General features: G+C 25.8%; 2 protein-coding genes across 2 annotated transcripts; one reads left to right on the top strand and one right to left on the bottom strand.

The window, feature by feature from the left end:
* The first annotated feature begins 2,931 nt into the window (after positions 1–2,931).
* LOC145749460 (ubiquitin-conjugating enzyme E2 G1-like) lies at positions 2,932–7,384 on the top strand. Its single transcript, XM_082565225.1, has 6 exons — positions 2,932–3,108; positions 4,777–4,879; positions 5,544–5,641; positions 5,824–5,939; positions 6,264–6,326; positions 6,661–7,384. The coding sequence occupies exons 1-6, from the start codon at positions 3,063–3,065 to the stop codon at positions 6,736–6,738; spliced, it is 504 nt and encodes a 167-aa protein (XP_082421351.1). The 5' UTR covers positions 2,932–3,062; the 3' UTR covers positions 6,739–7,384.
* A 254-nt stretch (positions 7,385–7,638) lies between these two features.
* Positions 7,639–10,852, bottom strand: LOC145749803 (CDP-diacylglycerol--inositol 3-phosphatidyltransferase-like). The gene is made up of 6 exons (XM_082565665.1): positions 10,396–10,852; positions 9,287–9,420; positions 9,058–9,170; positions 8,792–8,915; positions 8,440–8,521; positions 7,639–8,365 (listed from the first exon to the last, which is right to left on the bottom strand). The coding sequence occupies exons 1-6, from the start codon at positions 10,442–10,444 to the stop codon at positions 8,220–8,222; spliced, it is 648 nt and encodes a 215-aa protein (XP_082421791.1). The 5' UTR covers positions 10,445–10,852; the 3' UTR covers positions 7,639–8,219.
* Positions 10,853–12,292: the final 1,440 nt, after the last annotated feature.

Below are 12,292 nucleotides of genomic sequence, written 5' to 3'. Positions count from 1 at the left end.
ATTACTAATATTATAAAATACATTATACTAAATTTTAATTGCTTAATATTAAACTTTAATTTTTAATAAACAAACAAGAATTTAAATATAATAAACAAACAAAAATTAAATTTTAATCCATTTTTGACTTATTAATATTATGATATATAACTGACCAAGATTTAAAAAATTAATAACAATCTTTAAATTTTAATAAACAAACACCTATTAATTAGTAATTAGTGGTAAAAATTAAAATTTTAATTCATTTTTGAGTTACTAATATTATGATATACAATTGACCAAGATTTGAAGAATTAATAACGAACTTTAAATTTTAATAAATAAACAAGCAATTAGTAATTAGTAATAATTAAATTTTGAGAATAGGAGGGTTGGAACACAATATTAATATAAACAACATACTAAAATTTCAGAACTTTATATAAACAACATCAAAAGTTATTTTGAACCAAAGTTTGGATGAGTAAGAAAAAGAAAAATAATAATAAAACTGACAATAACAATATGTTTCGAAATCTAAGATTTCGAACCATAATAAAACTGACAATAACAATATGTTTCGAAATCTAAGATTTCGAACCATAATGACAATAACAATATGTTTCGAAATCTAAGAAATCTAAGATTTCGAAGCATAATAACATTTCCGCATTTTACTTTTAGCAGTCCAGAATCTAATGTGACATCATAGATATTAGTATTACATTAAACAAAACAAATAAAAGGAAAACAAGTGAAACGGAAAAAATGAAACAGAAACAAATAAAACGAAAACAAGTGATACAAAAACAAATGAAACGGAAACAAGTGAAACGAAAACAAATGAAACGAAAAAAATATAAGGAAACAAATGGAACGGAGACAAATTTTTGGAAGCGTTTTTTTTTTGACGAATAACTTTTTGGCGGTAAAAAGGTAGCAAATGATAAAAAAAAAACTAATAAAACAGGACTCAATTCAGAAAAACAATTGTATTTAAAGCTATAACTCTTATTAACTTAAACTATACCCCTACTTGCCCTAATTTTATAATACGCTTAGTTTACCTTAATTGTCGACCAAACAACTCAGTCAAATTTCCCTTTAGTTTATTTTGGTTCAATTTAAATCCGCTCTATTTGTTTTTATTCCTTATATATTCACTTTTTCAAAATCTCTATTATTTGTTTCCACATTTAAAAAAATCCGCTTTAAATTATATCTGTTTGAAATTCGCTTTCATAAAATTTTTTCCATTTGTTTCCGCATTTTTAAAATCCGCCATAAAAATAAATCCGTCAAAATCTGTTTTTATAAAGTCCGTCCTATTTGTTTCCGCTTCAACTGTTTTTGTTCCATTTGTTTCCGTTCTATTTTTTTCCGTTTTTGTTTTCGTTTTATTTGCTTCCGTTCCATTTGTTCCCGTTTCATTTGTTTCCTTTCCATTTAAATCTGTCCCAACAATTTTATCCAATAGATTCGGCGCCCCCCTTATTTCTGTCGTTGTTATGTGGTCGTATAAGGTTTTCGGTCTTTTGTATATAGTGTTGTAGGCTTGTTTTTAGCTTTGTCATAATTTATGAGCCAAGTTTACATCATTTATTCAGCATTTATTGCTCGAATCGTTTGTTCCCTATTGTATTTCACCGTTCCTTGGAATTCCAGTCGTATGGCCACTTCTAACGATTCATGAAACGTGGTTTACGCAATTTAACTGGTGAGTATAATTTCTACGATGTTGTTTTGTTTCACAATGTTGTTAGTTTTTTTGGCCAAATTACCAACCCTTTTTTTTCGTACACTTTTGTACCCAGTAACGACATTCGGTTTTATACCGAACTTTTGATCTAACTTGGCGCTATAGAAAAGTTTTTTCTTTCCTCCGGGGGTAGGCTTGTTACATATGCTCGATGCAGTATCTAGTAAATGAAAGACTTATCGTACAGCTTTTGTGTCGTCGTTCCAACGATTAAATTTTCCAGTTCGAATCCAGCAATAAAATCAACTCAAAACGATTTCTTATTATAAGAGTCCAACGAAGCTGTATCAAGGCTTTGTGATGAAGTTTAGCTATTTTGTCTATGGGTAACTAAAAATTTTTTCTAATGCTTATCGAACACCAATAAGAGAAATGTGTTAAAATGTGTTGTCGCAAGGTTTTTTTTTAATAATGTTGAAATTTTTCCAATTTGCTTTGAGATATTGAGATTTGAAATTAAATATTGTAAATAATAAAAATCCCTAATCTCGCGAGTCACGTGACGCACGACGTCATCGTCGTAAGTTCATATGCTGGCAGACATAAGCATAACTCTTCTCAGCCGTTTGTTGTACTTTTTTTAATTTTTTTTTTGCAAAAAACAAACTTAGCATAAAAAGCAAAATTTACCCATAATATAAAAGATTGTTCTTACGTTTAAAGTATTTTTAACTAGGTTAATGATACACCAGCACAAATCCAGGATGCCAAACGCATCTACGTGACTGCCAAAAGTTAAAATATATATATGTTTATAAACTCTTATTAATAGACTCGTACAGTTTCTATTTTCCTCTAAAACCAATATAACGGTGCACAATTTAAAAATACGGGCTTTTTTTAACAGCAGCACTAATATTTATTAAAAAAAGAATTAAGAAAACAATGTTATAAAAACGTCAGGCCAAAATAACCGTAGGTATGCTACTATTTTAAACAAATATAGGCTGCTTACGTTTGGCATAACAATTTAAGTAATAAAACGTAAATATGATGTACACTAAACCGTAAAAATAGAAAGAGGAGGTTTTGTTTTTAATTGGCGTTTTACTTGTTATCATTGTACAATTTAAAATGTAAATGTCACTTTCTATAATATACTATTGCTCGGCACATTTTTTGGTACTTTTATTTTGGCACATTTTGTTTGGCACATGCCCAAACAAACCCTAAACGCTGTTGGGCGCACGACTTTAATAGCTGAATAGGGCTTCCACTCTTTTAAAAAAAGTTAGCGTGAAATTTAATCTTAGAACAAGCGGAATCTAAATGACTTAAAACGCCATTAAAGTGTTTTCCATATTTTAAATCTGTTTTTGTTATGGCTGTTCCTCAAGCAGTGCTTCTTTTACGTAAACAGTTATCAGGTTTGTTGAATTGGTATTTTTATTGATCTGTTATAGAAGTGTTTTATCACATTTTATGTGTATAACTTACAGGCTTAATAAATATATCAATTAATCAATCAATTTGTTTGCAAGAAGATAAATTAATGTTTGTTACTACACTAAATTATATAGATTTGTTTTGCAGTAAAAATTTTTGGCTTAGTTTTTGTGACTATTAGCCCAAATCTAATAACTAGGTACTTATGATTTAATTTTTTGAGAAAATTTTATTTAAATCTGGAACACCAAATATAATTATTTTAACAATCTACATTATAGGTTGTTGATCTGTACTTAAAGGTTTAAATTATAATATTTAAACTGAAAAAAATTAATTTATGTTAAAATATTTAAATTTGCAAACCAAATATGATAAACAAATAAACTTTTTCGTTGAATTGCATTTTGTGTTAAGTATTTTTACAAGTATATATTGCAAACACATGCTGCTTTTACAGTTTTTATTACAAATTAAATCAACTTCTTAGTTTTATTGTCCTTGCTGAATTTCTCTTTTACAACCCGCAAGCCACACTTTTTTTAAATAGTGCATTTTGAGGTAAAACAAGCTTTAAAAAGAAATATTGTTCATGGGTGACTAAAACTTTTTCTTTAGAGTTATAAACTTTCAATTTTCTTCATTTTTTTGTTTTTAATGTTGTTGTTTTTTTAATAATTGCAGGTTTTTACATATGCTCTATTTATTAACTTTTTATACTTAAAATCACTTTTAAATAATTCTTCTTTTCATTTATATGTAGTATTCTTTCTATGCTTTTAAGTTTTTTAAAAAGGGTTTGATTAAAGCTCTTTTTTGATGATCTTTTGTCCTAAGTAATTGATTTGCTAAATAATGTTACATATATTTTTTTAGCACTTTTAAATTATAGTTTTATTACAGAAGTTCTTATGCTTAGCATAAGCCTTAATTGTAGGTAAAGTAAATTAGTGTTTTTATAATAACTTCCATTTTAAATTGCTGTAGAAAAAAAAAAAAAAACATTTATAAAAAGCAGCACATAATAACCCCCATTCACAATAATAAAAATGTGGAAAAAAGTCTTTAATGTATCTAGTAAATACTGCAGCCATTTATTGTTTATTGGATTTCCTTGCAGCATAGTCATGCTCATGTGTATTTATTTTAAACATTATAGTCACTTATATTAAAAATAGAAAATTAAGTAACATTTTTTTTAAATGAAGGGCAAATATATTATTACCATTTACCTTAGTAAATTAACAAATATACTTTAAGAACAGAAATTTAATATAGCAAACCATTTTAAAAATAAATTAGCAAAGTGTCAAAAATATTTGTTAAGTTACAACATTTACAAGATTAAATAAAATCTTATACATGGTATAATTTTGATAAAGTTTTATAAGTATACACGTCTTGTCTGCTATTTGCTTTTTGTGTCATCAGTACTGTCATATATTTTTTTTTTACATTTATTTATCCGTGATGCGGGAGGGTGGCCTTTACAACCTAAACATAAAGTAACATCAATTTATTAATTATAGTTGCACTATAATTATAAGCTGCTAATTAAGTGTTGGCTCAACAGCTTAAGTTTATTTTTATAAATTTATGTATTAAGATTGAAAATAGTATTTAAATTAACTTCTTTAATTAATTTTTAGAACTACAAAAACGACCTGTGGATGGTTTTAGTGCAGGATTAGTAGATGATGACAATATATTTAAATGGGAAATTTTTATTATTGGACCCGTTGATTCTTTATAGTAAGTCTGCATTGATATCTCAAATTATTTTTTAGCTTTTTAACACAAAAATTTGAATTTATTAAATCAGCTTTGTTTAAGATTAATTGTAAAAGCCCATTAAATAAATTGCTGTACAAGGTATGTTTATACTATATACTTCTAAAACTTGAATAATAATTTTAAAACCCATTTAAAATTAAAAAAAAAAATTGTTAATTAATACAATTTGTAAAAATCCTAATGATAAAAAATAATTTAATTCCAAGTGTAGATAGAAATGAATAACTTTTTTGATTTTCAAAAAAAAAATGTATATATTCTGTTTGTCCATCTAATGGTTTAAATAATTTAAAATTTTGAGTTTTTTTTATAATTTATTAATGTCATGAGTTTTAAACAAAATACCATTTTATGTAACATAACAAAAATTATAAAAACACATGTTATTTATAATGTAATTACACCATCAAAACTTATTTACTGTTACTACATAAAAATGCAATTCCATTCTAAATTAAAATAGTTAAGACAAGGTAAAATATTTTTAAGTCAGAAAAGTTACACAAGCAGTTTATAATAATAAAAAAAAATTAAGATTGTTAATATTTTTGATTTTTCCGAAACATTAGTGTTTCTGATTTAAAAATTCAACTTTTTATATATCACAAACATTTTTGTTTAGTGATGGAGGGTATTTTAAAGCTCATTTAACATTTCCAAAAGATTATCCACAAAGACCTCCAAATTTAAAGTTTCAATCAGAAATGTGGCATCCAAATGGTATAAAACAAATTAAAAATAAGTCCAAGTTAATTATTACTTTTTATACTTGTACATAATTTAATCTTTTTAACGGTCTTGAAAAAATTAACTTATTTTAATATTTTATAATATAAACAAAAAATATTAAATATTGCTAATTAGCAGTTTAAAATAACTAAATTTTTTTAAATGCTTGTTAGTAAGTAAAGATGGATATGTTTGTATTTCAATTCTTCATGAACCTGGGGATGACAAGTATGGATATGAATCAGCTTCTGAAAGATGGCTACCTGTACATACTGTGGAAACAATAATGGTATTAATTTTTGTTGTTTGCATATTTTTTAGGTAAAAAGCATCTTAACCATGTGTTTTAAAAAATATAGCTGGCAAAATCATATCAAGACTATGTTTTTCTCAACATTGAAAATAAATAAATACAAAACACAAATGAATGTTTATAAACTCATTTCTGATTGTGTTTATCAAAACCAATAAATTTGCACATTGTGTTATTTATAAAAAAATATTGCGTAAACGCATTATTAGGATTATTATCTCACAAATTAAAACCAGATTTTTTTTTTATTTAAATAAGATTTAACTTAAAAAAGAATGTTAACTTAATTGATTTTTACAGGTAAGTGTAATCAGCATGCTCTGTGACCCTAACGATGAATCTCCTGCTAATGTAGATGCTGCAGTAAGTCTTATATTTTAAATAAATTAAAAGAACTAACATTTTCGTTTTTTTGGCTATTGTTTAAATCAAAATTTAAAAAGATGTGTATTTTTACATACCACCTAAGCTAAAACAATTTATATTACTTGGTTAAGGGTCATCTGATTAACATTGAATTATGAGTTTAGATTATTTTTTTTGTTTTTTGTTAAGTTACCACACGTTTATTCATGTGTTTTATAAGTTTATGCAAATAAGGCAATTTTTAAAAAATGCAAGATTTACTGACATGTACTATAATATTGTTAGTCATAGGATAACTTATTTTAAAATAATATAATTTTTTTTACTGTAGAAAGAGTTTAGAGAAGACATGCCCAAATTTAAAAAGCATTGCGCAAGATGTGTTCGAAAAAGTCAGGAAGAACTTTAAATCTATGTTTCTGATTAAAATTCTATTCTAGTTAACATTGGTGTTAATTTATTGGTAATATAAAATTTAAAAACAAGGCTTTTGGTAATAAATTTCTCTGTTCAAGTTTTTGAAGTTATTTAAAACATTTTGGTAAGGTACCATTTTAATTTTTTTCTTTTTTTTATAATTCAAAGTTTTTCTTAAAACATGCAGAAATTTATTTGTTTGTATTTTCATGTTTATGGAAATTAAACACCAAGAAAGTTTTACTTGTAATATTTTATGCTCATCCTGGTTACTTTTTGTTAATGGTATATGTATATTAAATGGTATATGTATATTAAAAGTATTTATTTGAAAAATGCTTTCTAACTTTATATTTCATTTTTTTCTTTTTTGCCAGTTATAGTCACAAAATTCTATTTTATGTTATTTCTACATCAAAAAGATTAAATGAAGTTTTAAAATTACATTATATATACTTTTACTTAGTTTAATAAACGTTTTTCTTTTATTCTAAAATTTATTATTGTGTTATTGAACTAAAATAAACAATTTACAGACACATTTTATGATAGAATTTAACTAATACACAACCATCTTTTTATGCAAATTAACTTTAATGATTGGTTTTAGTATTTGTTTAAATGCAATAAACCTAAACAAAGGTAAGGTTTAAATAATGCTGCTTTTTGATGTAAAGTTATAAAATATTGGAACCCTGTTTTATTGAATTTATAGGTAAAATCTGATTTTTGCTGATAGAAAAGCAAGTATTTTTTTTCAGTAAACTAATAGCTTATATTCTTTTACTTAGAAATGCCAAAGAAAACAATTTTTTGCATTATTTATTTTCTAAATAATAAACAAAAATAAAATTTTAACACTTAAAAAATTATATAAATTGTATTGGCAGGTGCCTAATTAAAAAAAAAATACTTTGGTAAAAACACCAAACTTTTTGCTTATTCGAAGATTAAATATGCATAAAACAAACCCCAATGTATACCACAAATTTGGTATTCTTAAAAGACACAACAAAATTAAAGATCAAAAGGAACACGACACCTTAAAAACAAGTTCATTTAAACGTTGGGTAATCAAGTTCTTTATTAGCAAATTTTAAATAATTACTAAATCTATTTAATTTTAACTGAAGGTTTTCTGAGACAAACCAAACATCAGTGTAGCAAACAACCTTGTTTATGAAATTAAATACACTAATAAAGGAAATTATTTTACATATTTATTAGCACGTAAACTAAAAAATCTTCATTAAAAAAATAGTATTAACGAAAAAGTAGAATTAGCAGTTCTACCAAAATATATTTTAAAGGTGTATTCGTTTAAAATTTTACTGCACTCGTTTTAAAATCATGGAAAAAGCATTATTTATAAAAAATAATAAAACAATTATTTTAACATAAAAAAAGGTATAGGCCAGTTTACATTTAAAAAGATTAAAAAACTTTTTTTGAATCAAAGACTAAAATGATTTGTTACTGAGTTTTGTTTCGATCATTGGCATCAATGTTTGCAAGTCTTCCAGAAGCATCAATTAAATGAATAAGGCTTATTAAAGATTTGATTGCCATTATCGGTGCAGAACAATACAGAATTATTCTCAAAAGACTTACACCAGCAACTACAAAATTTTGTTTTTAGTAATGATGTTCTCATATAAATAACAAAAACAGTTTGATTTACACAAAAACATACCCGCTGGACCTTCTGTGAAATATAGGAGATATAGCATCGAATAAAATAATTCATTTCCACAACACATTATAAATAAAACTGGCTGTAGAAAAACATGGATTAGTATTGATTTCATGTAAAAGTGGTGGGAAATTAAAAAAAAATGTTTTATGGAAACAAAAGTTTTGTTAAATATTAAATAACTACTATCGAAAAGCAGCAAAAGGACTTGCTTGTCGGAAGCCCAACTTAGCCAAAAGAATAATAATCAGGAAAAATTACCAATTTTTTAAATAACAAAAAAGATGTCAAATTAGTACTTCAATCGCTATTTTTGTTTTCATGTTTAATATTATTTTTAATATTAAGATACCTTAGAAGTATAATATATCCTCATAATTGGATTATCCTTCAGTCCTATAGATTTATGACTTGAGGAACCTTGTAATAAAGAGGTGTGCAAATGCAACCAATGACTTGAAATATCCAACATAATGCTAAAAACAAATTGTATATATTGTAAAAAAGGAACAAATAACATTTATTCAAAAAATGCTCTAGTGGAGAAAATATTTATTTTGCTTACAGGATGCAAATTTGAATCTACAGCATAAAGTAACAATGAAATATATAGGCTACCTCATTTGAAACCAAAATATATATTTAGGATAAAATGATGAAAGTGTTAAAACAAGGCAAGCTGTCGCAACCCTATCTGTTAGCTGATCCAACATTGCTCCAAATTTAGTTGACTAAGAAACAATATTTAAAGTCAAACGAACAGCATTTAAACATTTTAGCAAATTTTGTTTATATGTTGACAGTGCCAAAATTTAAAGCTTAACAGTTCTGAAAAATCAAAACGAACCTGATCTAAAGCACGAGCAGCGTAGCCGTCAAAAACATCTAAAAATCCACTAGATAAGTAAAAAAATACTGCTTTCATGTAATCAAAGGGCATGTAGTAAAATGATGTTATAGCAAGGACTATTCTAATGTAACCTGCATTTTTTGTGTAAAAAAAAACAAAGTTTAACAAAATAAAAAACAAATATTTTTTGTTAGTTGATACAAGTCATTGAATCATACCAAATTTGTCCTAATCCCCTAAACTTTTTTTAAATTTAGTTTAAACACTTCTAGACCACAAAGTAACCTACTACATAATTACTCTACAAGTTAGGTGCTCTGGTATTTTACCGCACTCCTGGTGTCTAGATAACTCGCGTAAACATGCAACATAGATCAGACGTGCACGCGTAGACCAGTAATTTTGGTACCTGTGAAAACTGCGAAAACTGCCCTACTTTCCAGATTGGTACATGAAAGGGTTTTCAATTGGTTTAGTAACAAAAATACGTGCTATAATTTTCTTACAGGGTTTGTGATGTGGTATTGTTTAATTATTTCGCAAATGATTTTGGCAAAAGCAATTATGTCATCAATGTTGTATGCAAATTTGCTTATTTACCAGATAAAAACACATAAATTTTTTTGGCTGATATAAATTTTTTTGGCTGTGATGTGTGTAGGAATTTATATAATTAATAAAAATAAATAAATGATGATTATTTGAAACGCTTATCAGCTGTACATCACTTTGTGCAATGTATAACTTGAACCGATGTGATATAATTGTTTATTGCAATAATTCATACACTACATTTTAAAAAGATAATTTGTAATACTAAAGAGTTTTTTAAGTTTGTTTAAATTTTTTATAGTTTGGTAGTTAGTTGTGACTTGTGGTCTTTCGAGAGTTGCAATTTTCAGATTTTGTGGTCATTTTATTTGCATTTGGTGAGAAATGTACAAGTTAGATATTTTAGTTTAACAGTTTAGCCCACCCTTTTTCTTATATTCAAATAAACTTTATATACAATTGGCAGGCAAAGCCAGGCATGCTACAAACACATATTGTTGTAAAACAAAATGGGATTATTTGTACTTTTTAGGCATAAAAAAACTAAAACTTACCAATAAAATTGGGAACAAATAAAAAAATATTTGTTGCAGTAACTGTCATTTTAACTTCAGAATTTGAGTATAACTGTTAAACTCTTCAAACATTAGAGTATGGTAACTGCGTAAAAAGTGAAGATGGGACGGGCTTGCGGGTTTAATTGGCACATGTGCCAAAAAATGTGCCAAACAAAATGTGCCAAAAAATGGCACAAAATATGTGCCAAATGAAATGGTAAAAATATGTGCTAAATATTGGCACAAAATATGTGCCAAATGATAAATGTGCCGTTGCCAAATAATTTTTCTTATTTTACGTTTATTTATCAATGATGTGAGAAGGTAAGCTTTAAGATTTATACATGAAGTAACATTTGTTACCCAGACCTTATCTCGAATTGACTTTGGAATATCATAGATTATAATCGCCCAATAATAAGCTGCTGGTTGAGTGTAGGCAGCAGGAGTTTATACCGCATACAGCGCTTTCCTAATGATGTTACAGCATAAAAACAGTTGAAAACGAATTTAAGACCTCCAGTTATAGAATTATTTAAACCACTACACTATCTTGCCAGTGTAACACTTTTTTATTTATTTTTTATTTGTTTTAATTTTTTTTTATTATTATTTATAATAAATTTATATTAGTGATTAAAATCTAATTCGATTACAAATAAATATATATGAAGATAAAAGTGTTTTTAAAAATAAAATAAAAATAAATTTGTTTATGCCATGATTAAATCACAAAGACTTTAAAAAATCGCACTTTTAAATATTTTATTTAAAAAAACAATGTGATTTTCGGAGACGTTTGCAGATTAAAAAAAAAACTTACGCCAAAATTAAATTATCACAGCAAATTACAAGTTTTTTATTTTTTTAATTTTAGTCTACTAAAAAAAGGTGCTTTTATTATTAATATCGACGACGTAATTTGCAACAAACTAAAAGCCTTTTTATTAAAATATTTTCTATTTATAGATATTTATAGGAACGCAAAAATCAAAATTAAACATTTAAATCGTATAATTTCTCTCAAATATTTTGTTATTACAGTGTTTATTGGTGGCAAAAACTTCAAATACGACAAAAAAATGTAGTATAGGTAAAACGTAGTACTTTTACTACAATACGTTTATATATATATATATATATATATATATATATAACTCATATGTTTTCTAGTAATATGTAGTAATAATCACATTTACTTCGATATGAAAATGCATTTTTATTGCGTTTATAAGTAACCTTGAAACATATTATGTTTGTTGGGTTGTTTATTTGTATAATAATAAAGCATGTCATTTTATTATTTAAGATCTTATTCAAATGTGTTTCTTGGATAATTGCAAAATTAACATCTTTTAAACTATGTTCAAATTCCAGTTGAGTAATGTCATCACTTTTACGAATATTTATATACGTGTCCAATTGCATTATAAGTACATGGGTAATCTCGATAAAACATTATGACGCATTATTGTTTCCCAAACGAGCTACAATAGATTTACTAGCAAAGTTACTGTTTCTTTGAGTTTCTGTCTAACAACAAGATTAGCTAATTTCTCTTTTATATTGGAAATTATAAATAAGAAGTTATAGTTATTCACAGCGATAAAAAATTGGCTTATTAAAACAACAAGCAACATTACCATCACGTTTAAAAACATTAGGAATTAAAATATAATTTCAAAGATAATGACAAAAATGCCAATTAACCATATGGTACTAATAGTATGTTTTTAAAGGTGCAGTTATATGAATTAAACCAACTTGTTAAAAAATTAAATCTACTTTATTAGTGACTTTCAATATAGATTAAAAATAAAAATGGAACAAATCATGCAATACAAAATCACAAACAACAAAGTAAACAATTAAATATTAAATAATGTGCAAAAAA

This window comes from Corella eumyota, chromosome 4, assembly GCF_963082875.1.
Source record: "Corella eumyota chromosome 4, kaCorEumy4.1, whole genome shotgun sequence".
Taxonomy (NCBI): Eukaryota; Metazoa; Chordata; class Ascidiacea; order Phlebobranchia; family Corellidae; genus Corella; species Corella eumyota.
Note: the sequence above shows the minus strand (reverse complement) of the source record. Positions and strands in the feature narration are given on the sequence as shown.

What these genes read in the sequence shown, in the direction of transcription:
- LOC145749803 (XM_082565665.1), bottom strand. Translation starts at nt 10,444, where the DNA reads ATGACAGTTACTGCAACAAATATTTTTTTATTTGTTCCCAATTTTATT. An exon ending in CTGCTCGTGCTTTAGATCAG is followed by an intron (nt 9,171 to 9,286) that starts GTTCGTTTTGAT and finishes ATTGTTTCTTAG; the next exon opens with TCAACTAAATTTGGAGCAAT. An exon ending in GGATATATTATACTTCTAAG is followed by an intron (nt 8,522 to 8,791) that starts GTATCTTAATAT and finishes GTTTTTCTACAG; the next exon opens with CCAGTTTTATTTATAATGTG.
- LOC145749460 (XM_082565225.1), top strand. Translation starts at nt 3,063, where the DNA reads ATGGCTGTTCCTCAAGCAGTGCTTCTTTTACGTAAACAGTTATCAG. An exon ending in TTTACGTAAACAGTTATCAG is followed by an intron (nt 3,109 to 4,776) that starts GTTTGTTGAATT and finishes ATTAATTTTTAG; the next exon opens with AACTACAAAAACGACCTGTG. An exon ending in AGAAATGTGGCATCCAAATG is followed by an intron (nt 5,642 to 5,823) that starts GTATAAAACAAA and finishes AATGCTTGTTAG; the next exon opens with TAAGTAAAGATGGATATGTT.